At 40.1% G+C, this 26,546-nt stretch overlaps 1 protein-coding gene across 5 annotated transcripts; it reads right to left on the bottom strand.

The window, feature by feature from the left end:
* Positions 1-74: 74 nt before the first annotated feature.
* CNR1 (cannabinoid receptor 1) lies at positions 75-26,292 on the bottom strand. Of its 5 annotated transcripts, none has more exons than XM_074397710.1 (2): positions 26,043-26,292; positions 75-5,573 (listed from the first exon to the last, which is right to left on the bottom strand). In XM_074397710.1, exon 2 carries the CDS (start codon positions 5,508-5,510, stop codon positions 4,092-4,094), a length of 1,419 nt encoding a protein of 472 aa, XP_074253811.1. In that variant the 5' UTR covers positions 5,511-5,573; positions 26,043-26,292; the 3' UTR covers positions 75-4,091. The 5 variants fall into 5 exon arrangements, with proteins under 5 accessions (XP_074253811.1, XP_074253812.1, XP_074253813.1 ...); XM_074397711.1 differs by having other exon boundaries at positions 26,078-26,292; XM_074397712.1 differs by lacking the exon at positions 26,043-26,292 and adding an exon at positions 25,819-25,842.
* Positions 26,293-26,546: the final 254 nt, after the last annotated feature.

Here is a 26,546-nt window from a genome sequence, read left to right as displayed (position 1 = left end):
TTTGACAATCTTTGAGAAATTAAATCTCTAGTGTTTTACCATCAGACTGTGAAATAAGGCAGAGTTCAAAGGCATTTTGTGTTCTTCATGGCAATCTAGAATTTTTATTTGATTCCAGGTAAGTTTGGACAACAGACATGATGAGATGTTTTATCTTTGAATAAGTAACAGTTTAATTACATCATTGAAATAAAATATACTGTGGGCTTAATACATTGTAAATATTACAGAAGTACTACTTTGCTATAGTAATTTAATGACTGAAGCTACATTTAATAACAATCTTACCAGTACTTGTATACAAAGTATTATACAGATTACTAACAAAGATATTGCAGCTGTTGCAACGATGTTACCAGCTCAACAAACATCTAACAATACAATATTCTTCTAAGAGGAAAAGTAATAATGTTAGATTTACAGACAATAAAGAGTCATGTTTTCCACTTGAAACACTGGAAATAAGAATCCAGATAATCTGGTATCTTGATTTGTATTATTACAAGAAAAGGTTTCCTTTCTTGGGAACTCTGATCCCCAGTAGGCCTAGTACAGTCAATTTACATGAAGATAGCTTTTAAGATGCCACAGCAATGTAAAGAAACTCTCCCACCTGAAAATTACTGATTTGTAGGCCACTGCTTAAACATCTGACTTTTTAGAAACCTATTTACATACATTCAGCCCAAATCAGTAGATAGAATTTTTTTTCTATATTACAGTAGGAATTGTTAACATTTCATCAGGCCAGTGCAAGACAATTAATTGTTAACAGCCATTGCCCAGCATTTAGGAGATTTTAAAATATCATACAAATATACAGTTAGAGTGTGAGAAATCTAATTGTGTGCATGATATTGGTGGTCTTTTTTATGGACATGAAATGGCAGAAATCAATCAACAGGACAGTAACTAGAGCGCTACTCATTCAGGGCCTAATTCTCATCTAGTGGTTGGGCTGATTTCCTGCAGAGTGGGTTTAGGCAGCAAAAGGTCCTTGGCATTTCATACCAGACAGACCGAACTCAAAAGTGCCAGAGAGGCTTGGGAATCATCTCAAGTGTAGGGCAGATGTTTACAGAATCTTCCAGATCCATATTCTTTCACATATATTTCATAAGAAATGATACATCAGAGGTTCTTCTTGGAGGCAGCCCTACTTGTCCAAATGAAACATTCTAGGACTTATTCATCATGACTCAAAAAAAAAAAAAAAAAAAAAAAAAAAAGAGCAGTTTGGGAATTTGGCCCTTTCTAAAGACATGTGTGATAAGAAAATTCATGGTCAGGGCAAATACATCATCCTCAGAGGAAAGTAAGATACCTCTGATGTCAGACTTTATAAAAGTTACTTAAATTTAAATCATATTTAAATTAATGGATCTAATTATGGGGCTAATTAATGAGTGATACTAACGAATGGTAATTCTCATGAGTATATTCATTGGGGACAACATTTTCGTCACTTGGGTTAATAAATGATATGAAAAACGTCAAAGTGAATCCAACTAGTTTTAAATGTTTTTAAATGAAGGTTGTGTAACACATACGTGATGAGATTTCACAGATACTTTTTAGAATATCAATAAGCACCAAATTTAGTGCTGTCAGCCCCATTGTCCCTTAATTGATTATATATGATTTAGATCTTGAAAGCACAACACACTATAAAATCTACATTGCATATGCACAAATGCAGTTTCAGAAATGAATCCTAAAATTTTTAGACCATAACAAGAATTTCATCTCTACTAGCTCTTCACAGCTGTGAAAAGAGCATTGGTACTGCCTGGTGAGCTCTGAAACGTGTGGATTACTGTTCCAGATGATGCAGGACAAAAGACTGGCAATTCTTAAATGGAAACTTGTAAATAATCTCTCCTTCTAAAGACATCTTATTAATCTTCTAGCACCCTGAGCCCTCATCTGCACATCACAGAGAGGTAAAATAAGAGAACCAGCAGGCAGATTCAAAGTGTGCAGACAGGCAATGCAAAGTAACTCACGGGCCACATCCTGCCTTAGAGAGTGAACTGCAAGAAGGGAAACTACCCCATCGGGCTGCTGGGTATCTTGAGAGCTGGAAATCACCAGATAGATGCCAGCTCTCTACTTCACACTATGTAGACCTTGGGGCCTTGCAGGAGTCATGCTTTATCTGTGTAAGAAGAGATTATAAATAGAAGTTATCAGGGTTGAGTGGATTTTTCAGCAATATCATTCCTTTCTGGAAAAAGGCCCAACAATGAGCACCCATTGTATCATTAAGGAGTATGAGTCTGGGGTATAAGAAAGAAGCTGTGTTTATCTTCATGCTTTAGTACATCTTGCTGACCATGAGCAAAGGAGAGGTCTGTTCCTTAGCCCAAACCTACCAAGACAAAGCTGGGTGCTCGGCTGTCACCAAAGGCATGTGGGCAAAGCACAGAAGCAGCATATCTAGACCTCAATTCCAAGTGTGTTGGCTCCTCACTGCCGTTGTGTGTCTCATTCACTGTCTGACTCAGCCTTTTTAGCCATGTGGGCTGCGTGTGAGTCCTACTTTAACATGATGTATACAGTGCACACTACCTACACACACAATTGAAAAATGTTACTTTTTTTTTTTTTGGAGAACTATCTTCCTTTTAGTGACTAATGCCTTGCTCAATATCAGGTACTCAGAAACCGAAGTATTCTCTTTTCCTGATAGTAACACTATAAATACAGGCTTTACTTGGATGTCTGTCATTATTTCTTGTTAAACACTGGTCTTATTTAATACCTAAAGGTCAATTTAGTAATACTTGATCCAATCTCTTAAGAAGGGATGGGGTGAATTTTTTGAATGGTTATAGTGAGTATTTTTATCAATAAGGTTCCAAGAAGAACTCAATTTTAGAACTGAATTCATGTGCAAGAGTGCAGCAAGTGGCAACAGTTTATACTGGGTCACAGTTTTCTCACTTTATAACATTACTGTAACAGTTACGGGAGAGAAACACACGCACATTTATATTCACACTCACACACAGTATAATTTTACTGATCCAGACAATACTTCTTTTCAACTAAAAAAAAAAAATGACTGTTGTTTGGCTACCCAGGCATGAAATCTACTTAAACCTGGAATATAGGAACACAATACTATTCAAGTAAACAGCAACTGCACAGTGATAACAATATACACTAAGGTTAACACATGCTGTCTTAAGAGATCCAGTAATAGCTAAAGACTAAATAAAGTCAGAGATGTCGCTCAAAAAAGTCAGTATGTTTTCTCTCTTCCATTCTGATTATAATCCATTAGAACAGCTATAGTCCAGAAGATAATAAGTATCTTCCTATGAAAATGCAGGACTAATAAATTTTTAAGTATGAGTGAATTCTGCTCAATACTTTGAAGTCTTCAAATTCTTCTTGTTGAGGTAACAGAAAAATAAATATTTATGGTTATTTCAGTGTCAGAATTAAATAGAGATATTTGAAGAAATATTAAGGTTTATTTCTAAAGTTGTATCATGGGGAATAATGTAGGATAAAAAGGTGTTCTCATTGGCATATATCCACTGCTTGTCCATTGTTCTCATAAAAGTCTACCTTTCAGTTTTGCTGGACTAAACAAGTATTAATAACATGTAATAAACACTGATATACATCTCACAGGACATAATACAGTTTACAAAATATCTCTACTTCAGTATTATAACGGTTGTAAAAATGGACATCTCTGATACTATAGACAGCCACATTTCACATTATAATGAAGTTGTGGTTACAAAGGCATTACTTATTTGATGGTGTTTTTCGATGGGTACTTAGACTTCCAATTGTGTAGCCAAAGGTTTCCCTCCTATTTCACTGAGACTTTGAAGGATCGTTCAGTCACTTAAGCAACAGGCTTTCTTCACTGCAAACCCCTGGAGAACGGAGTTTAAGTACCTAAACCATGGAAACATTAGCAAACTCATACGTGATCATGGTGACAATCACCTTTTCACTGAGCATGGTAAAATTAAAAAAATATAACCGAGGAGACAACAGACTCTTCTAGATTTTGAGCTTAAAAAAAAAAAAAATTCTTTTCCTGTGCTGCCAGAGAGGCATCAGTCTCACAGAGCCTCGGCAGACGTGTCTGTGGACACAGACATGGTTACCTTGGCAATCTTGACCGTGCTCTTGATGCAGCTCTCTGCAGCCCTGTGAACACTGGCTGCGTTGTTTGCGTGTTTGTGCAGGCAGTCTGAGTCCCCCATGCTGTTATCCAGAGGCTGTGCAGTGCCTTCACAAGAGGGAAACATGCTCCGGAAAGCGTGTCGCAGGTCCTTACTCCTCAGAGCATAGATGATGGGGTTCACGGTGGAGTTCAGCAGGCAGAGCATACTGCAGAATGCAAACACCGTCTTAATAAGCTTGTTCATCTTTCCAAAGACATCATACACCATGATCGCAAGCAGAGGGCCCCAGCAGATGATCAACACCACCAGGATCAGGACCAGGGTTTTGGCTAACCTAATGTCCATGCGGGCTTGGTCCGGCCGGGTCACCTGTACCTTGCCGTCCTCGGATGTGTGGATGATGATGCTCTTCTGGGTGCCACGCTGAATCATGCGGACTGCGTGGCTGTGAGCCTTCCAGAGGATATACATGTATGCATACACGATGAACAGAAGCAGCACGCTGGTGACCCCAATCCAGAACATCAGGTAGGTTTCATCAATGTGTGGGAAAATGTCTGAGCAAACAGATTGCAGTTTTTCACAGTTCCAGCCCAGGAGAGGCAGCACGGCAATCACAATGGCTATGGTCCACATCAGGCAAAATGCCACCACGGCCTTGGGCCTGGTGACGATCCTCTTATACGCCAGGGGCCTGTGAATGGATATGTACCTGTCGATGGCCGTGAGGAACAGGCTGCCCACGGAGGCAGTGAAGGAGGCCGTGACCCCGCCCAGTTTGAACAGAAACACGTTGCGGCTATCTTTGCGGTGGAACACGTGGAAGTCAATGAAGCTGTAGACAAAAATGACGCTGCCCAGGAGGTCTGCCACCGCCAGGCTGCCGATGAAGTGGTAAGAGGGCCTGCAGCGGAGGCTGCGGGAGTGGAGGATGACGCACAGCACCAGGAGGTTCTCCAGGACCGTGAAGGTGCCCAGTGTGAGGGACAGGACCGCGATGGCCAGCTGCTGGCTGGGGTTCAGGACCATGAAGCACTCTATGTCCATGAAGTTCTCTCCACACTGGATGTTCTCCTCATTCTCCTTGAAGGATGACAGAGACTTGTTGTAAAATTCTGTAATGTTCACCTGGTCTGCAGGAACTAGCTGGGAGTTGTCTCCCGCAGTCATCTTCTCTTGGAAGGGACTTCCCCTAAAGGAAGTTAAAGGGAACTTCTGTGGGAAGTATCCTAATTTGGATGCCATGTCACCTTTGGTGTCTTCGTACTGAATGTCATTTGAGCCCACGTAGAGGAGGTCTGTGGTGATGGTGCGGAAGGTGGTATCTGCAAGGCCATCTAGGATCGACTTCATAACCTCAGTCTTTTATTAGGCTGAACTCAAAATGACTGAGAAAGTGACCCACAGGGGGCAATCCTAAGAGGAGGGAAAACAAATAAGCTGAATGGTGAGAAACAGGGAGAATAAAAACAAAGAGACACTGTAAGCCTGGCAAACGTCCTGTCGTGGCAACTCATTCCTGTCTCTCAACAGTGGGAGGTCAAGTCCTCATCAGATTCAGTCAACGAAATGAGTCAGTCGCTCAGAGAAAAGCTCCCCAAAGCTCGGGCATGGAGTGGCACCTACCAGAAACAGACGAGCCTTTCATTATTTAAACCCTCTGTATTGAAGTCAGTGTGTAAGTCCAGGAATGACCTCCAGGGCCAAAAAGGCTGAGCCAAATGAAATGTTTCTTGGGGGCAATGTCCATTTCATACTCGCGTTAGGAAGGGCTTATCACCTGGCTTCTCCTATCACATCACATGTTATCCCGGTGCTGGTGGGGGCCAGAGAGAGCATTGATGTGTCACATGACTCACCTTGTCAGACAAATGAGACTAAATGTAAAAGACAACCAAAGAATAAGGCGGCGTAGAATCAGGTGGTGAGTTGTGTGGCCTGTGTGTTACATGTAAGTGGGGAGGAGGGAGCTAGCGGGAACTGAGGAAGCTTGAGGCCCTGTGGGGAGAGCTGCTCCTCAAGACAAGTTTCTTCACCCAGAGGAGGGGAGGTCTGGACTAGCCATGACTGACATGAACGTCTAGGATGTCCACATCAACCAAGAAAAATGCCACAAAGACCACACTTGCACTGAGGGTTATGGGGACTGAGATTTTTAACAGCGGGAGGAGGATGATGGAGAAGGCCCCCTGACGGCACCCCTCATGAGCAGGCTGGTGACACAAGTGTGCCTGATGACAGGAGAGAGGCCGGAGAGTGTCCACAGATTTCCATGTGAACAGTTAAGAGGGAGGGGCCAAACTTAAAAGGCTTTTCAATTCTAAGCTCAGCAATTTGGTTTTGTTTCAAAACAAACAGTCAGAGAACTGACTTTACTGTTTACAAATGTTTGTTTTAAATGTGGGCTATTTATTTTTTTAGTTTATTTTAAAAATTAGAAGTATAGAGTAATATCTGTAAAAATTAAAGTAATCATTAAAATAGTATATTATTTGTTAATTGGCATTTGTTGTTCCTAAAACATATCACACTGTATAGGGCGGGGGGAGAGATAGTCATTATTTTGGAACAAATTTTTAAAATGTTGAACTAACAATAAATGAATGATTAATTCAGAGACCCTACATATCTGAATTAATAATTCATTTATGCATGTATTAACAAATTATGGTGCGTCCACTATGCACCTGTATTATGTCTACCTAGTGTACTAGACACTAGTGTTGACAGCATCAAGAAAGAGTCCCTGCCCTTGGCTGGGCGTGGTGGCTCATGCCTGTAATCCCAGCACTTTGGGAGGCCAAAGCAGGTGGATCACGAGGTCATGAAATTGAGACCATCCTGGTCAACATGGTGAAACCTCGTCTCTACGAAAAATATTTTTTTTAAAAAATTAGCTGGGCTTGGTGGTGCGTGCCTGTAGTCCCAGCTACTCAGGAGGCTGAGGCAGCAGAATTGCTCGAACCCAGGAGGTGGAGGTTGCAGTAAGCCAAGATCGCGACACTGTATTCCAACCTTGTGACAGAGTGAGACTCTGTCTCAAAAAAAAAAAAGTCCTATGAAGGATATGGTCTAGGAGAGGAGGCAGACAGCTGACCCAGAAATAAAAGAAAGCATGGGGAGAGCTACAATTGGGGACATACAGGATACTCTGGGGACACCCAGTCTAGAGGGCTGAAGGAGTCAACACCAAGGAAAAGATATTTATGCTAAGAATAGGTAGCATTAATGTAGATGGGGACAAGAAACAGAGTCAATGGAAAAAATTTCATTTGACACCCTAAGTGTCATGATTCTTAAAAAAAGTAATTTGGAACAGGTATAAAGGGGCACATGTGGCCCACCTTCCCACAAGCTGCCACCTCCACTTCCACGATCTCCTCACTGCTCAACTGAGTTGAGGCCCCTTCCTCCTGACCAGTTTTCCTGTCCTTCTCTGGTCCTGTTCCCTTTCGATCACTTGCCACACAGCTGCGGGGGTGCTATTCATGAATGTTTCCTGATTATGTGACTCCCCTCTTTCAACCTCTTTGCCCTAAACACCAAATAAAAACATTCATTCAGTTTCTCTTTCAGGCCCAGGCCCTCCAGACACATACGCAGCTCTCCTCTGCCTTCCATGTTTCTGTCTAGCTGAGCTTCTTTCCCATTCTGACCCTCTGGCTCTTGTCCTCAATCCTCTCCACATCCTGTCTCCCTAAACAGGATGGCTTTCTATCTCCCACCTACAGGATGAAGTCCAGTGAAAAGCTTCCTGTGGGCTAGCTTCTGCCCACCTCTCCAATCCTCCTGCCAGCCCCGGCCTTGCCACCTGGGCTATACCGGATGATTTTTAGTTCCATAAACATAGAACATGCCCTATTTGTCCCACCATTCAGCTATTTCTCAGGCATCAGCTCTTGCTCTTTGCAAACTTATGTTTGCTAAACAACTCCATTTACATATGAAAGTTTTCATCCATAATCCAAGGGGCACAGAAGACAGCCACAATGTATGGGACCTGTTCTTTATATGGTCATGGCACATCCACAAACCTAGCTTTTGCCTCTTCACTTCCACGCATACTTAAACACTGGCTTACTGGCCCTGAGTGACTTACTGCTCTTTGAATATACCATCATACCTGCACACCTTCCTCCTTCACTTTGCCTTTTCTTCCATCTGGATAGTCACTTCCAGGCTCTCTGCTATTAAACTTATCTTTCCAGGTCTGTGCCAGTGTTGCTTCCATGTCTGAGACCTTCTTGACCAGCCCCTCCCACTAGGCATAACTAGTTTCCAGCTTATCCCTCTATTATAGGTCTTATCATGTCATGTAATCAGGAGTTTATGTGTTTATTTCCATAACTAGAATGAGATTTCCAAACACAGAATGGCATCTTTTTTTTGTAGGTGGTTTACCAGCCTGATAGCATGATAGCAGGAGAGCAGAGAGCTGAGTTCCCACAGAAATGTTCACCTGAACCTAATGGAATGGCAGTTGAATTTTTATTAGGTGGTATCTTGTATTTGCCCTTTTTTTTAAATTAGAGGACAGAAAAATAATTAATGCAATAGGCATTTAGCATGAAAACCAGAGCTTGGCCCTACATCTCCAAGTCGCTCCTGGGAGTCATTCCAGTTGTCTTCCCATTCCTTATGCCATCTTCCCTCAATTAACTAACTCCCCCTTTACACTTTGCAACTGGAAACTAGTTTATCAGAGATTTTGATTAGCTGTAAATATTAGATTCACAAGATTCAAAATTCAAAAGAAAGACATACAGAGAAAAGTCAATCTCTCTCATCCCTGTATCCCAGTCACCTAGGTTTTTTCCTCAGAGGCAAGGAATAAGTTTTGTTACCCCTTCCGGAGATACTCCGTGCATATACAAACAAACATATGTATTTGCCGCCTTTGTTTTCTTTTTAGCAAACAGTAGCTAACATATTATACATACCTTGATTTTCCACTTAGAAGTATACATTGTGGACAGTTCCATATTAGTATATAAAACCTCTCTCTTCATTCAGCTGCCTTAAGGATCTGTTAGATGAATGTGACCACCCTCCTACTGATGGAGGTTTAGGTTGTTTGTCGCCTTTTGCTTTTGGAAATGATGCTGCAATAAACTGACTCCAACCACCTCATTTCTCTCATTTCTTATGGTATTGTGAGTCGTCCTCCTAGTGACCTAAGTTCATTACTTGGACTTACTATGCCACCTCCTCTCTCTTGACCTCTACAATCAGGTAAACCACTAAGTCTTGCTGATTTTCCTCTTTTAAGGATATATAGAGAGCTTAATATTGACTGGTGACACTGAGCCTATTACAAATATCAATTCCCCTACCTCATAATGGCCCTATGAAGTAGGTGCTATTATCCCCATTTTCAGATGAAAGGCATAGAGGGTAGGTAACCTGCTATTAACATAGTAAGTAGTAGAGCAAGGACTCCATCCAGATGAGAGCCACATTTCAAGTCCTTAATAGTTCCACGTGGCTAGTAGCTACCATACTGGACAGTGCAGATCTAGGGCCCTGGCTTGTGATTGTTTTGATACACCATCTCTCTAAGCTAGGACAGAGATATTACCATCTTCCTTGTTTTCTTCACTGATTCCAACCAGTCAAAGAACCTAGTCAATGGAATCAGGAGTTAGCAGATCAAGATAAGTGTTAGATGGTACTTAGACAATTAGCCTAAGCCTCAGCATTTCAGCTGTAAAATGGGGACAATGATGATGACAATAATGCCTAAATCACAGGCCTGCTATGAAAATTAAATGAAAATAAATGCATGTAAGACATAGTGCCTGACACAAAAGTAATTCTTCAATGAGTATTATTATTACCATTGCTTAGTATTATGGCTCTTTGCTATATACTATATACTAATTATATTGTAAGAATATATTATAATAACATAATATGTACTAATTACATCTCAAGAATGTTCACTGCCTTAATTAGAACGTATTCTGCTTATTCAATTTCGTTTTTCCCTCAGCACTGAAAACATGAAGCAAATAGTAAATATATAGACATGGGTGAGGGATGGGGAAACTTTATTGAATGTTTATTATATTCAGCCATTTGAGAAATATGTTACATCATTAAATCATCAAGGCAACTCTATCAGGTGCTTATTTATAATCCCCATTTCACAGATGAGGAAATAGAGGCCATTAGATGTTAAGCAAATTGCCTAGAATATGATGGATTTGCAGATGAATCAAAATTTCTCATAAGCCACAGTTGGCTTTTAGATTTTCTGTGATGACTTCAGAATTAACAGTAACTAGATTAAAGCCATTTTGAAACTTATATTTAAGTTTTCTGGACTCTTAGAAATGTAAATTAAGGCATTTTGCCAATAGTAATTAAGACTACCTGCTACTAAATCCCTATTTCCTATCAAAGTTCATCAGGTAAGTCTGCCTACTTGCATGGCCCAGGGATTAAAATTGTAGTCACTATTTGGAAGAGCTATAAAACTTCTCAGTGAAGGCAAAGGATCATACACCTTATTCCAGTAATGCAAAAAACATGTGTTTCTGTGACTTACTTTAGATTAAGATCATCACAAGTGTGATCACAATTTCCCATTTTAATACAATCAAGCACTTTCATGAAAGCAAACTAGCTTGTTAAAATCTAAGCTAGGGCATGGTGTGGTTATATGATAATAGAGTAATTTCTGTCCAATATAAGCCAATTTAATTAAGGAAAACCGTTAAAAATACATAGATTTTATGTAGTTCAAAGATCTTAGTAATGTCAAAATACTACTGTGCACAGGCTATTTTAACAGTTAATGGGATCGTGGCAGGAAAACTGCTCTCTGCATTTCAATAATACTTTCCTTTATTTCTACATTTGGATTATTACAGTAATTTCCACCTTATTATTTTTTGCATCAACAGCTTTCTTTGAGAGTTCATTACTAATATGGCTTAGGCTTTGGGGGATGTAGCTGCCATTAATTTTGGTTTTGTTTGCTGCTGGGAAAATCATAATTGGAAATTTCTAGCAAGATGCATAGATGCACCTATTAAAGAAGCAGTTTGTTTTTATTACAGTTATAGTAAAAGAATGATCCAATGACATATACGGGAATTTTCCTAGAATTCTGCTTTAAAAAATTTGGCCAACATTCTAACAGTGTAAGCTATATAAATTATGATTTCATAGTAAAGATAAAAACATTTTAATGTGTTAAATTCATTATTTTTAAAGAATCACTTCAATTTTTAAACTATTACCTATTCTTTTTGTCTACTTCTCTACATGCAAACCTGCCTCTCCACTGCCGCCCTCCAAGAAAACCATATCTATCAGCTAGCAACCTATGGTATCATCAGAGGAACTTTGCGGGTATGGCTGCTGCATGAAGTTTTTTTTTAAATGTTTATCCAGAGTCTTTATTTGTATTTCTATAACCACAAAGGGTTTTAAATGTCCATGTTTTCTAGGCTGAAAACACTATGGAAGTATTGGAAGGACTGGTACTCTCTAATGGATTATAGGCTGCTTTAACCCACCATACTCCTTCTCTGACATTCTAAGTTTCTAAGTGCTTTAAAGAGAGAATGCCTAACACAGTGTCTGCATTGACAGGAGTCCAGGATGTCTGATGCAGAAGTTCCAGGTCCTTGCTTAACCTGTTGTTTTCCCTACTTTCTTGGTTCTGTTATTCTGCTTGGCTGGCCTCATAAAAGAGCCTTGTGATGAGTTCAAGAGAATGCAGGTTCCAGTGGATATATTTGTTGCTTATTTTCCATCCATTTCTGGGAACAAGTCTGTTTTCCACTAATTTGATCAAGAAAGTACTGTGCTAATATATCTCTCTAAAGTGAGTAGGGAAAATTTTAGTTGACTCTTATAACTGCATTATGTCCAAGTTATGTTCTCAATATACATGGCAGATACCATAGGCCAACATCATAACTTGATGAATGATGTTTCCACTCCAGTTGAATGGGCAATGAGTCTTTTCTAACTCTTACCTAATCATTAGCGTTTCTGAATTATTAAAGAAGCCTGGTCACTTTTCCCTCATATTCTACAGCAAAGTGAAATAATTGATTGACTTAATTACCCTGATAATTCAGGCAAAAATACATAATCTTTCTTCTTTATATTAATGTCAGCTCCTTTTCCTATATATGAAAGAAAATTCCATTATATTGGTAACGCTCAATTGGCTCTCATGCCTTCAGTTCTTCGTATATTTTGTAATATAAGATAGAAGTTATTTAATGCACCATTTTCTCTGGTCTATTCTTTACTAATAATGTAAGTGAGTGTTACATTTTTCATAAAAATATATCAATGGATATGAACTGAAGACATTAAGAGACTTATAAGACTGTATTAGACTGTATTTCTGTTCAAATTTAATGTGAAATATGCCAAAGTATATAACATTTAAAAGCTTCTTAAAACAATTTCAGGGCTCAAGAAAATGATGCCTTGAAATTTCATTAGGTTAAGCACCATTCGGTGATGATGCTAAAAAAAAAAAAAAAAAAAAAAAAAAAAAAAAAAAAAAAAACCTGTTGAATTAATGATACAAATAAAATCATTTGTTGATCTGTATAACAAATTCCATTTACTATTTAATTTTGCTCTTCTGTTTAGCTGTTTCCTCCAATTAAGAGTGCCTTGGTATTTTGCTGGGAGGGAGAGAGAGATCTTTTCCACATACTGGGTAAAGAAAGCAATTATTAATATATTTTATTTTTTGAGACAAAGTCTCACTCTGTCACCCCAGCTGGAGTACAGTAGTGTGATCTTGGCTCACTGCAACCTCCATCTCCTAAGTTCAAGTGATCCTCCTGCCTCAGCCTCCTGAGTAGCTGGGATTACAGGCACATGCCACCACACCTAGCTAATTTGTATATTTTTAGTAGTGACAGGGTTTCACCATGTTGGCCAGCTCGTCTTGAACTCCTGATTTCAAGTGATGCGCCCACCTCGGCCTCGCAAAGTGCTGGGATTACAGGAGTGAGCCACTGTGCCCGGTCAGAGAGCAATTATTAAAGCAGCCCTTCCACTAACAAAGAACACGCAAAGTTTTCAATTAAGTAAAAGCCATGGCCATATTCCATCAAATTGTCCATCAAAATTGTCTTTATCTTGCATAAGAGATCTGGTCATTAAAAGTAGAAGGTGATATATTATTCACCTTCTTTATATTATATATAAATACTCCATCAAATTGTCTTTATCTTGCATAAGAGATCTGGTCATTAAAAGTAGAAGGTGATAAATTATTCTGGTCCACAAAATATGTAAAAGCCAGTAAACAGGCTCTTACTTTTGCAGTTTGTTATCAAGGAGTCCATAGCAGGAGTGAAAAGTATGCTACATGATATCCAATTGTGCAGCACAGCTTTCACAGTTTCTTCTCTCCTCATAGATCAAAAAATATTTTCTCTTTGAATCCATAAGCATACAAATTAAGTTCAACTAAAAGCCAAGTCTTATTTCTCCAGATTCAAATCTGACAGAATTTGGGTAAATGCATAATAGAGGAAGTCCTAATTTCCAAATATTTTCATCTAAGAAACATTTGAACTTTTATTATATGCCAGTCATGGAAAAACTATATTATTTTTCCTTAATATTTACATAAAGTAGGTGCTATTACAAGCTCTATTCCACACAGAGAGAGAGAAAAAAAAGCTCTACCCAAGGTCTCTAACCAGAGGGGGCAGAGCTGGAACTTCACTCCAGGTCTGCGTAACTCAAAGTCCCTGCTCTTAACACAGAATTCCAAGAACCATTTATTAAGACACTCTTTCATTCATCTATAGGGAAGGAGAAGAGTTGGTCTGGGGGGAAGGTACACGTTATCTAATGTGTACATGATAATTTTACACCGTGAACAACTAAAATCTTAAGGAATGATCTGTTGACAGCAACAATGCTGCCCGAAGCACTTGTAAGTCATCCTTGCTCCATGGTCTTCAGGAGAAAAGTATGACAATTAACTATAAGCTATAAACCCTAACTCTGCATTAGCACCTTGTTTGCAGTCACTGGTGCTAGTCATTTATTTATTTATTTAGCCATTATTTTATTTATTTATTTATTTATTTATTTATTTTTAGACAGATTCTCACTCTGTTGCCAGGTTGGAGTACAGTGGCACGATCTCGGCTCAATGCAACCTCTGCCTCCCTGGTTCAGGCAATTCTCCTGCCTCAGCCTCCCGAGTAGCTGGGATTACAGGCATGTGCCATCATACCCACATCCAGCTAATTTTTATATTTTTAGTAGAGATGAGTTTCATCATGTTGGCCAGGATGGTCTCAATCTCTTGACCATGTGATCTGCCTGCCTCAACCTCCCAAAGTGCTGGGATTACAGGCGTGAGCCCCTGCGCCTGGACTGCCACCATTTTTTTCAGTAGGGAAGGTGTTTTTTTGCTTCATGAGTCAATTGTCAGGAACATAGATGTTAATGACACTTTCCACAACCCTAGTGAGACATGAAGAGGGCACCTTCTTTAGGTCTGAATGAGATATGCTTATTAGCAAACAAAAAAGCTTCAGACATCCATTCCCTACGTGGAGAAACTCAAACACTCAAAATCACCCAACTTCCCACCGTGACCCATGTGGCTTTCTTAGATCAGGGAGAAGAAGACACTCTGTAGCCCATTCCTAGATTTCTGGCTGGAATCAAGGTAGACAAATTATATAAACCTTAGTGGGGTTCCAACAAATGAGTGACTGTTACCGTTGCCTGGTGCCCAATAAATGTAAAACTGCATTACTCCAGCAGCGTGGCTGACTGATATGAAGTTATAGGTCTTTAAATGCTTGATTTAACACATTTTTATTGGGCATATACTCTGTGCCTATGATTGTAGACATTATATTCCAAGATATAACATTTTTCTGTGATAGATGACCCCTGAAATATATCCATGCTTCACACCCATGTAAGGAACATGGATGAGGTCAAGAAAGCAAAGGAAATGGTTCTCTACTCCACCCCTCCACATCTAATACAGCCCACTCTTCTGTCTTCCTTTCCCTAACTGAAAGAGTAGAACAGGTTATAAAAACATAAAAGGATTATGTTTAATCATCAGATAGTATTGGGATGTGTAAATTCTCTCTGTATGCTTTGAGATTTTCTCCCAGGAGAGATGATGGCATTGCTGAGCCATTCCATAGCAGTCTTTATTGTGTCTCAACCCTTCAGACCATGAACATCTTGAGAGCTGGGATCTATCTTATAGGTCCTCTGCCTGGCACAGTGCCCGGCACAGAGAAGATATTCAATACCTGTTTACTAAGTAAATGTTGGCATGCGTCAGCAACACGGAAGATCCAACTTAACAGAACGGTTTTTAACCATGGACAGTTTTTTCTGGCATAAAGCTAGCTGATCATGAGGGCATTAAACCTGAATCTTGGTCTCATACAAACATCCATCTGAAAAAGTGCCCAAATGGGAAAATTACATCAAATCCATCAATTATTTACCCCAGGACCTCTTATTTCAGCATCACATAGAAATTATATTGATGGCAAGTGGAAGTTATGGGCAAAGATCAGGTATTTACTTTTTATCCCAATCCTTGTTTGGCCTGAGTATATCATGAACTGCAAAGTTCAGCCACATAACAATGAGATATCAAGAGGTCTTTTATGAAATGCATAACCTTGAATGAGTCTTAATTATATGCTGTTGATAGACCTTTAAAGAAGATATTTGAAATTATTATTAAAATGGACTCTTTTTTCTTCTCCTAAATGCACATTATTATGCATTGATGTTTCCCAAATGGGTTTCTCCATTTGCAAGTGTTTCTAAAACAACTTATCAAGATAAGTCATGTGAAAATTCAACCACTAGATGGAGCGGCTTTTATAAGCCCTCAGGAATCAATTTGTTATTCTATTCAGTGGACAGAGTTCTTGCTTTGGTTGAACAACTTCTCCTCCTGCTACAACATTTTCTGTATTTTACAACTGAACTAATTATAATACAAATAGGAAAATATGTCATGGAGAGTTAAAATGGGTTATTACTACTGCCTATGAAAACTAAATTTCTAATTACTTTTCTGAGGCAAAAGGGCATTGAGAAAATTTAATATATTGATAAAAATTAATTTTGAATATTTGGAATTCTGCCTCAAGAAAGTAATTAAGAATGAGTAAAGGACAGCAGTTCTACTTAAAACAAGTATGTTGATGCCAAGAGGCATTAAAAGTAAGAGGGGTGGTCTCAGGAACGCACAATCAATATTAATAACCAACTCGTTCTATTTTATAAAATATTCAGCTTTCCAATTTCCAAATAGGAAATCATCACCACCGATCCTAACTCTGTGATGAAAAATAATGGAAAATTAATCTCTATTATTGTAGGGACTAAAATGGAATATTTAACAAGAGAAATGAATCTTGATTCAAATATTCATACAAATTGAGGACATAGTGATTTCTAAATAATTCAATTTCCTTCCTATCATTCTCACACTAAAATAATTTTAAATAAGTTTTTATTATTGTGTAAATCCAGGGTTTCCTTCAGACATTATTTTAAAAACTAGGTACTTATGTATCACCTACTTTAGTCAAAATGTTTAGAAAGTTTTCAGTGTGTGCTAACAATGCCAGACATAGAAAAATCTGCTTTCAAGATGTAAACAATTATATACAAACAGAACTGGAATAATGAGGTTTCAGTAGCAATACAAAATATGCTTTGGAAATGTAATTGTGATTAAGAAGTATGTATGCAAATTGGATGCAAGTGCAGAATTTTTATGCCATTGAAACTATGAGGCTCTTCTATTGTATTCATTCACGATCAAGCCCTTCTTAGGGCTTGTGTGATACAATTAAGAATTAAGAGATTCCAAGGAACTGAAAGTGTTCAGAAAAAGTGATGTGAACATAGTGAATTAGTAAAGACAGGTACCAATGAACTGGAAATTATAGTGTACGGCTTACAGAACAGTCTGAGAAGTTACATGATGGCTTGTAAGCGCATGCAGGGTTAGTCTATAGGTCAGTGGCTCTCAAAGGGTGGTCTCCCAACCAGAAGCATCAGCAGCATCTGGAAATGTATGAGAAATGCAAATTATCAGGATCCAAATCAGATCCACTGAATCAAAAACCCTAGGGTTGGAGTCCATCTCCATTCTTAGCAAGGCCTTTAGGAGATTCTAGCACATTCTGACGTTTAAGAACCACTGCTAAAGATTATGGAGACATATGAAGAGGACTAAATGAGAAGGGGAAGTAGATTTAACCTTTAAGAATAACTAAGGTTAGATAAGAAAAAAGAATATTTCGTTAAGTATAGGTTTTTAGATCATTGAAACAGATTGCCATGGGAGCCAGCTCACATAAAATAACCTCCCACAGAAAATCTTTATAACCAAGGTATTCCTATTTGGAATAGAATAATGTCATTTAGCCAGAAAATAAGAACAAAGAGGGGAGAGCCTCTCAAGGCTTTTTAGTCTACAATTCAGGGCTTCTCTGGGCTTTTTCAGGAAACTTTTTGTTATGTATTTTGTCCAGCAAAGGAAAGTGGCTTCAAAAAGTAATGTGTACTGACATAGTATGCAGATATATATTAAGAACTCCACACCATTTTCTCCTACTTCTATTTGCAAAGACTATGCAGAGCTTTATAGGATTGTTAAGCCATTTCCTTCACCACCACTGTGAAGGAACCCATGATTATTGAGAATCAAGAAAAACTAAAAGTAATTAACATGTCAGCTTACTTCTTTTAAGGTGGAAATATTTGTTTCTGCTCTTCTCTTCCCCCAAACCATAACATACTATATCATAAGAGATGAGCCCAGGAAAGAACAAACTAAAATGGAAATTTTGCTATAGGCTGAAGCAACACATATCTACTGCAATTTATTTTACAGAATTACTCTAATAATTATGCAATTTACACTTCTTATAGTGGATATGTTTCAAAAATGCCTAAAAGTTGTAAATATTTAGAAATATATCCCAAGGCACTTAAATGTATGACTCTGGGCAAACTGTTCTCTTTCTAATTATTTCATCAATAAAAATGGATCACAGATTACTCACAATTAGTTACTTTAGCTGAGGACTAAAATGATTCAGAGATTTCTCCTTTTTTGTTTACAAGACATTAGATGTCATTTCCAAAAGTGGCTGTGTATCTTCCAAAATCAATTCCCACATATGTAGAGACACAAAATTCTTTGACCAATCTTGCACTTATTTTAGTTATATGTTAAATTGTCTAGCTTTCCTTTTTCCGTACATGCATACTGCCTGCTCACCACAACTTGCACAAAAGCTAAAGAAAACATTTAGCAAATTCTGGTAGCAATGCATTTAAATGAGTTGAAAATTGGATCCATTTAACCAAACACCATGGAATAAACCAAAATACTCAGATCATAGTGGCATTTTGTCCCTCGTATAAAGAATAAATAGATTTGATTTATTTTAAAATATAGCTGAGTTAAAAGCAAACATAAGTGACAAAAGTACAGTACCTAAATGATCTTTTTTTTTAAAGATCAACAATTATATTGATTAACTTTCTGTATTAAAAACATCATTTTTAGGCCAGGCATGGTAGCTCATGGCTATAATCCCAGTACTTTGGGAGACTGAGGCAGGTGGATAGCTTGAGGCCAGGAGTTCAAGACCAGCCTGGCCAACATAGTGAAACCCTGTCTCTACAAAACATACAAAAATTAGCCAGCGTGGTGGCATGAGAATCATTTGAACCCAGGAAGCAAAAGCTGCAATGAGCCGAGGTTGCACCACTGCATTCCAGCCTGGGTCGACAGAGTAAGACTGCTTCAAAATAAATAAAAACATCATTTTTAGCTTCTTGACCCAAAGAAATCAATGTTACAAATACCTAGTACAAGTGTCCATATAAGTAGAAATTTAAAACGAACTTTAAAAATTTGTTTCTTCTTTTCTTTCTTCTTTTTTTTTTTTTTGAGACAGTCTCATTCTGTCACCCAGGCTGGGGTGCAGTGGCGTGATCTCGGCTCACTGCAACCTTTTCCCCCTGGGTTCAAACAATTTTCCCACTTCAGCCTCCTGGGTAGCTGGGATTATAGCTTTGTGCCACCATGCCCAGCTAATTTTTGTATTTTTAGTAGAGACAGGGTTTCACCATGTTGGCCATGTTGGCCATGCTGGTCTCGAATTCCTGACCTCAAGTGATTCACCCTCCTCTGCCTCTCAAAGGGCTGAGATTACAGGCGTGAGCTACCTCGCCTGGACAAAAATTTGTTTTTTCAAAAGTATGTTAGAATTTATCACCAACTTGAATGTAATACTCCTTAAAACTTCATTCAATTTTCAGGACTCACATTGACTCCAATTTTCTTCTCTAAAGTTACGATCTAAAGGAATGAATAAAGAAATGGTGAAGAAAAGAGGGAGACCCTCTCATTTAAACATAAATTTTGAAAAACATAATTTCCTAATTAAGAATCCAAATAAGAGTGGAAAAATAAGACATTAAGTAGTAAAATATTGTACTTTAGGGAAAAATTATTTGCCATTAGTGTTGAGAGAAAAGGCAAATTAAATTCCTTCTTGCAGTCAAAAAAATGCAAAATATACTTTTGGAAGCATTCAAAAAGAATATTATGCAATAGCACAATGCGTTAAAGTAGAGTTTGCTCAAAAACAATGATTTCCATCTAACCAGCCTCTACATATTCAAGAACAAAAGAAAACAAAGCAAGGAAAGCGAAACTTTGAAAGCTTTCCTAAAGTGCACGTGTGAACATTTCTCCTGCTGGGGTTAAAACGAATTCACGAGTATTCCCTGAACAACTGTGAAGACTCTGCCATGCTCATCTGCTCAGGTTTTGGGAGTAAACAATTCTTCCCTCAAAAACCCATATAAACTATGAACCTCAAGAACTCCATGGTGATTAAGTTGTTAGCTTTACCTGTCCAAATCAAACTTTTAACTTAGAGGTTATCCATTATTAATTGATCTATATGAAAAATACTTCAAATAGATGGAAAATATCAATGGAAACTAGATCACGAATATACTTATACATGCCACTAACTGTCCTCTAAACTATTATACAAATGTACTTTGTTTCATCATGAGGCACCCCGTTTAGTCAAGAAATACAACACAGGAAAGCTTTTAGTAAATATTTATATAAGAACTCAAGGTAATCACACTACTTTATGTGATGACTTTGACCTATGATTACCAGTATGTATTAAACATACCTCTTATCCATGTGAGCAAGTTTGAGATGGAAGCTCCTCTAACATAAAGCAATTTCAAAAGTAGCAATAGAGGTGACAGGGTCCACCTTACAAACCTTACCCCCTAAAACAATTTCCTATAGGTTTAACTCACTTGTAGTAATATTTTAATGTGTTATATATAAAAAATATACCATCTCAATATGCATTCTGATATATGGTAATAACCTTCTGTATTTTCCTCCAACTTGCATAGTCCTAATTTCCCCAAAAACAATAAGCAATTAAAAGGATTTGTTTCAAAAACCAAAAACCAAAAAAAAAAAAAACTGTCTTAAACCCATCAGTGTTTATAATAAAATTATAAGCAAATGTGGTGATGTTCCTCCTGGCATATTTGCAAGAGTCTTAGAACACATGGGACTGCCACGGATTTCCACCTATCTTGGAAAACGAGAATGGCCTTGTTTTGATTCAAGGTGGGTATTTCCTTTTGCTTTGCCTTCAGTGTCCATCTGCACAGCTGCTTTGAATGTGGACATTTCCCCAAATTTGTAGTATTCATTTAAAATCAGAATTATATGTTCAAATGTATAAAGGCAAGATATTTAAATTTTTATTTGTCATGATTTACTTCTATCAAAAAGTTTGTTTATACATGTAAATAAAAGTGTGTTTATATGTCCAGTTGTCCAAAATTATGCAACATATACTTTCATATTTTATGTGAAAGTATATATCATATTATATATAATATGCTATATATCATATCATATATGTGATATATATCATATCATAAGTATATCATATTTCATATCATATTATAAGTATAATATATACGATATTAGACTTACATATTCTGGGTGAAGTTATTGTTTCTTTTAATCCAGGAAACATTTTAGACAAATCTGAATTAATCTATGTTATAAAGTTAATCCAATCTAATCTAAGAATATACATCGAATTAGATGCTTATCAAAGCAGTAAACAGCAATTCAGTGGCCAAGAGTTCAGTGTCCTAGGTCCCTAAAAACAGCAATCATGTAGCTATAATATAAAGTTACCATTTCTCTGAGGATAGGATTAGGAAAGAACTGGAGATTCAGGGAAGAAAACATGAAGTTAAAATTTTGGCAACACAAACTATATAAACAGATTTGGATTTCCTCTTATTCTTTGAGTTCTCTACCAATCTTCAGTATATAAGAGAAAAATCAGCAAAGCTGGCTGTCTCTCAAAATACAGATATGCAGTATGTAAACCTGGCCCTAGCACAGTCTTTCAAACAATGTTGGGTCCAAGTGGTTTTAGAGGCAATAGCAGAATCATAAATAATTTAAACCCGAAGCCTAGTTACACTCTAACTATTTGTCAGTTCAATTAGAAAATGATGACTACAAAAATAGAAGAAACAGACTTACACTGGTGGAGACATGGCATCCTTTTTAGCAGGGAATGAGAGCTCTCATCTGTGTTCTTTATGCAACTGAGCTAACACAGAATTTGGTTAGTAAGATGAAGTCTGTCCTTTAGGTTACTGCCTGTTATAATGCTTTAATTGCTTTAATAAGCATTTAATTCACTGAATATTCTTAGATTAGACTGGATTAACTTTATAACATAGATCAATTCAGATTTCTCCAAAATATTTCCTGGAATAAAAGAAATAATAACTGTCATCTAGAATTCTTACAGATTCAAGACGCTATAACCAAATCTCATTTTGCTAATTATGTGTCATTAGATATTTTCAAATTTAATTTGTTACTCTTATTTTGCAGCATTCCTGGATGCTAGTTATGGGAAATAATCCCTTATTAGGCCAACTGTTTTCTGGTAAGAAACATTTGGTAAGTGTGGTGAACTATAAACTGCTATTGTAGGTTCCATCTCATAATAGTTTTTCTTACACAGCAGAATATTTGAATTCCAGTTCCAAACACTAATATACAAGACAACCATGGAGCCTGTCTAAATTTTCCGGTGGTTAATGTTAATTTTTAGTCAAAGCAAAGAACAGTGTTATACGACTGTTTTGAAACAGTTTCTGAGGCTTTGCCTTAGTAATTAATAAGCTGACACTGCATACTAAACACTTATCAACACAATCAATGGGGCTGCTTCCTTCTTGGGAAGAAAAGTAAATCGAATCAGAGGTTTTTTTCAGTTTTGTTTTGTTTTTTGTTTGTTTGTTTGTCTTTTTTTTTTTTTAAGAGACTGAAATATGCCACAAATATAGTGGTTCTTTTGGAGAATTTCATTCCCAGCAGTATCATCTTGGTAACATTTAACAATTTCACTATTTTACCATTTTGAAATGCCAAAAAGAACACACTGATCCTGCAGCTAGGCTTATTAGAGAAGGGCAATCTCATAGGCAAGACAGAGAGGAACATGGTCCACTGGGAAAAGGGTAACAGAAAAAGAAAACAGTGGATAACAAACAAAGCCAAGCACTACTTCAATGTGAGATCTGATTTCCATCAGAATTTAATACTTTACACACTAAATAATAATCACCCATGGCTTAAGATTCTAGTCATAATAGTATTTTTACATACACATATATTAATGTTGTTAAAATGCAAGGACATGAATATCTAATTTGCTTTCCTAACAACGAGTATGCAAGTACAGTAATTTTATTTTTGAAAGGCCAGAATTGAGTATTTCCACCTTGTGGCATCGTTTTACCCCCATGGACACTTAGAAACACAATGAGACCTTTCCCCAACAGACACTTGATACATACCTCAGCCAAGAGCGCTCCTCGCCTGGGGTGGGAGACATCTTTGAAACAAAAAGAGTCGGTTTACAGTAAGTTCTCCTGATAACCTCAAATGGATTAGTTTTTTAAAACTATGTCCAATATCAAGACTCTTGCCCAACTATGGTAACTGCCATTGTGCCTACAAATAAATGCCTGTAGAATGCAATGATTAAAATTCTGGAGGTGCATGTCTTCTGTTCACGTATGGAGATAATCAGAGAATAATCTGTCTCACTTAAAAACGATACAGGCCTTTTATTTTTATAAAATTGCTCTTAAGTGAGTTAGAGAGCAAGGGAGGGGGAGGAGTACCAGGGAAAAAAGGGACAGAGAAAAATCAATCAGTATATCTTCCCTTGCAAACTGTCAGTAGGGTAGGATTAGAAAAGCAACACTTTAAATCAGATAAAGTCCTATGGGAATCTTAAAGGTTCGTTGCTCTGAGCTTCTCAATATTCTGCAAAATAGATTGATGTCAATGGTGACCCCACTAATACTCAGTGTCCACTGAGTTACCTCTAAGAAATTGCATTTCCCCATTGTTCAAAAGATATTAACTTGGTAATAAAAATGAGAAGTTATGGGACCCATAGAGATATCTTTTAACACTGTTAAAACCAGTAAATCTGTTCTAATCTTATTGGATTACATGCCCGAGGAGGCTTAATATATCAAGAAATCAACAACAAAGACAAGAATAGCACTTATTTGGAGAAAAATAAAAAAAGATAGGAGGCAAAATGATTAATATGTTACTAAACATTTTTTTTGGTTTTTCTCATCTGCTCAATTTTACATCTCTGAGAGACAATCTATTAAAATTAGAAACATGCATGTTGCTTTTAAACTTTCAAATGACCAGATGAGTTTCTCACATCTATTACAGCAAACGTATTTGTATCTGGGAGGTGATTCGTTTATGATTTGTAAGCCTTAACAAGAAATGTCTTTTAAAAATGCAACATTAACTTTAGTCATCTAACGGCTATTTCTGAGTTAAATGACTCCATCAACACTCAATTTTAGGTATCAGTTACATGGACATTTGTTTTTCCTCAGGGAGAAGTGGTTCCTGTAGCTTTTTCTATATCAAAAGTTTATTATTTGACATTCATCTCTTTATATGACATTTACTATTTTACATTAGTCAATGTCTAGGTTTGCAGCAGAGATCGATGTATTTCCCTGGGAAGACCACTTGCTAGGCATTCAGCACCAACTCAAGCGCCCGTTTTTCAAACATGCACAATTACACATTTTCTACAAACAGACATCAGTGCATACAGAGCCAGGTGCACAGACATTCAATAACTAGTAAACGGTAGAAATCTCCAGAAGTAGCACAGATCACAGTTAACAGGCTGGGGCCATACAGCTAAGTAAACACCGACGCACAATTCGCTCACACGGAATAAGAACTCCACGAAGGACACTTGGGGACCACACTGGTCATACCCGAGGGGGCGGGAGGCGGAAAAAGTATTTTCAAACGCAACTCTGCCAGGTCTTACCCTTCGCATCCCCCGGTCCTCGGGACAGAAGCTCCCTTGGCACCTCTCGCCCAGCTCAGGGGCTGCTTGTCCGACAGAACGAAATGTCCCCCACTGACACAGAGAGCTCTGCAAGGAGCCGAGGCCCCCGCCCGGGCCAGGGGAAGGCGCTGGCGCCGCGGGAGCCAAGAAGAGGCGGAGGCGGAAAAGAAGTGGAGAAGGAAGGGATGGCAGAGGGAGTAGCGCGCGGGAGGCGGCGCCGGCGCCGGGCTGCGGGCGAGGCGGGGTGGGGTGGAGCGGGGTGTGCCTCCCGCGGGCGGTCAGCGAGTCAGTCGGTCCGCGCGCCGGCGCCCGGGTCTCCAGCGCCCGCCCGCGACAGCGACCGGGACTGGCGCCCCGCTGCTCCGACCGCAGGCGAGCCTAGCCCCTTCCCCGGCTCTTCACTGGGTCCTCCCGCGAGCCCTGCCTCGCCCGGCGTGGGGCCGTCCGTCTCCGCCAGCCCGGGCGCTCGTCGCCTCGTCCCGCTCGCGCGGTCCCTGCCTCTCCCTCCGCTCGCGCTGTCTCTGGCTCCCTCTCGCTCCAGTCCCATTTATGAAGCGCGGTCCCATCACGTGTTAATGAGCCTTTGTCCTGCCCTGGCAGCGGCGGCGGCGGCACAGACCCCGCCGAGAGAACTGAGCGGGGAGGGACCTGCGCGCGGCGCCCGCGGCTCCAAACTTTGCTTGGCGCGGGGGACCCGCCGCGGCGCCAGCCCTGGGGCCAGAGGGGACAAGCCTCTTCAGTCCGCGTCACCTGCTTCTCCTCTTCCTCCTCCTCCGCTGCCGCCGCGCTCCCGGAGGCCCCCGCTGCCATGACCCCGCAGTGCTCTCGGGTACCCTCACACTCTGGCCAGGCCAACAAGGGGCTCGAGCCTGCGCCGCCCCCGACCTCCGGGCCATTAATCACGCGCGCCCCGGCAGCGCGCAGCCAACACCTTGCGCGGGGGTCACGTCTGGGGCGGCGGGCTGAGCCGGAACGGGAAGGGGAGCGGGAGCCCTGAGGCCGAAGCGCGCGGGGCCCGTGGGTGCGGTCTCGCGACCCCTCCCTCCGACCCAGGCCGCCCCCGGGGCGGGTGGCAGCGAGCTGGTCCCTGGGCCAGGCTGAGTTTGGGGATCGCGCCGCGCAGCCCCCGGGCTGTTAGCTACCTGGCTGCGGCCGCACGGCCACCTGTCCTCCGCCCTCGGGGCGCCACCTCGCTTCGCACTGGGCACCTCCTCCAGCCCCCGCGGCCCCTGCCCGGCGCTACCACTGGGTCGCGCCCCGCCCGCCGGTCCCGGATGCAAACAGTTGGGCTCCGTAGGCGGCTGGCTCCCCTCCTCCCGGCCTTGCGCGCCCCCTCCCCGGCCACCCGGGGATCCACTCCTTGCACCTTCTCGCTGGAGAAGGGGTCCGCGTTCCTCACACCTTCTCGCTGGAGAAGGACGCCCCACTCCAGGGCCGGGCTGGGGGCTCTGGGACTCCGGGGCGGCTGCGGCCGGTGCCTGGGGAGCCGCGCGGTTTGCTCGGCGGCCGCGGCAGGAATTAGGGGACATGCTCGTTAATTGGTTCCACTATCAGCCGCCGTCTGCCTCCCGTGTGCACGGATCAAACCTTAATTGGTCTTTACATTTATCATGGTGAATTGCGAACCTCCAAACAAGCCCCGGCCGCCGCTTCTGCAGTGGAGGCGCTCCCCTCCCCCCGCCCCCGGGGCCCCGCCGGGTGTGCGGCGGCGGTCGTGGTTATTTAGACATCTTTATCTCTCGTGAGTTGGGTCGGGAGGGGATCGCACGGTTTCCACCTGACGGAGCCACGTCACGTCGGCCACAAGGTCCCGGCGATGGGCTCTGGGTTCGGTTCCCGGCCCTCCTCTTGTGGCCGGCTTGGCGTTCAT

Source organism: Saimiri boliviensis, chromosome 4, assembly GCF_048565385.1.
Source record: "Saimiri boliviensis isolate mSaiBol1 chromosome 4, mSaiBol1.pri, whole genome shotgun sequence".
NCBI classification, from domain to species: Eukaryota; Metazoa; Chordata; class Mammalia; order Primates; family Cebidae; genus Saimiri; species Saimiri boliviensis.
This window is presented reverse-complemented; position numbering and strand designations above follow the sequence as displayed.

Coding starts and splice junctions, on each gene's coding strand:
- CNR1 (XM_074397710.1), bottom strand. CDS start 5,510: ATGAAGTCGATCCTAGATGGCCTTGCAGATACCACCTTCCGCACCATC.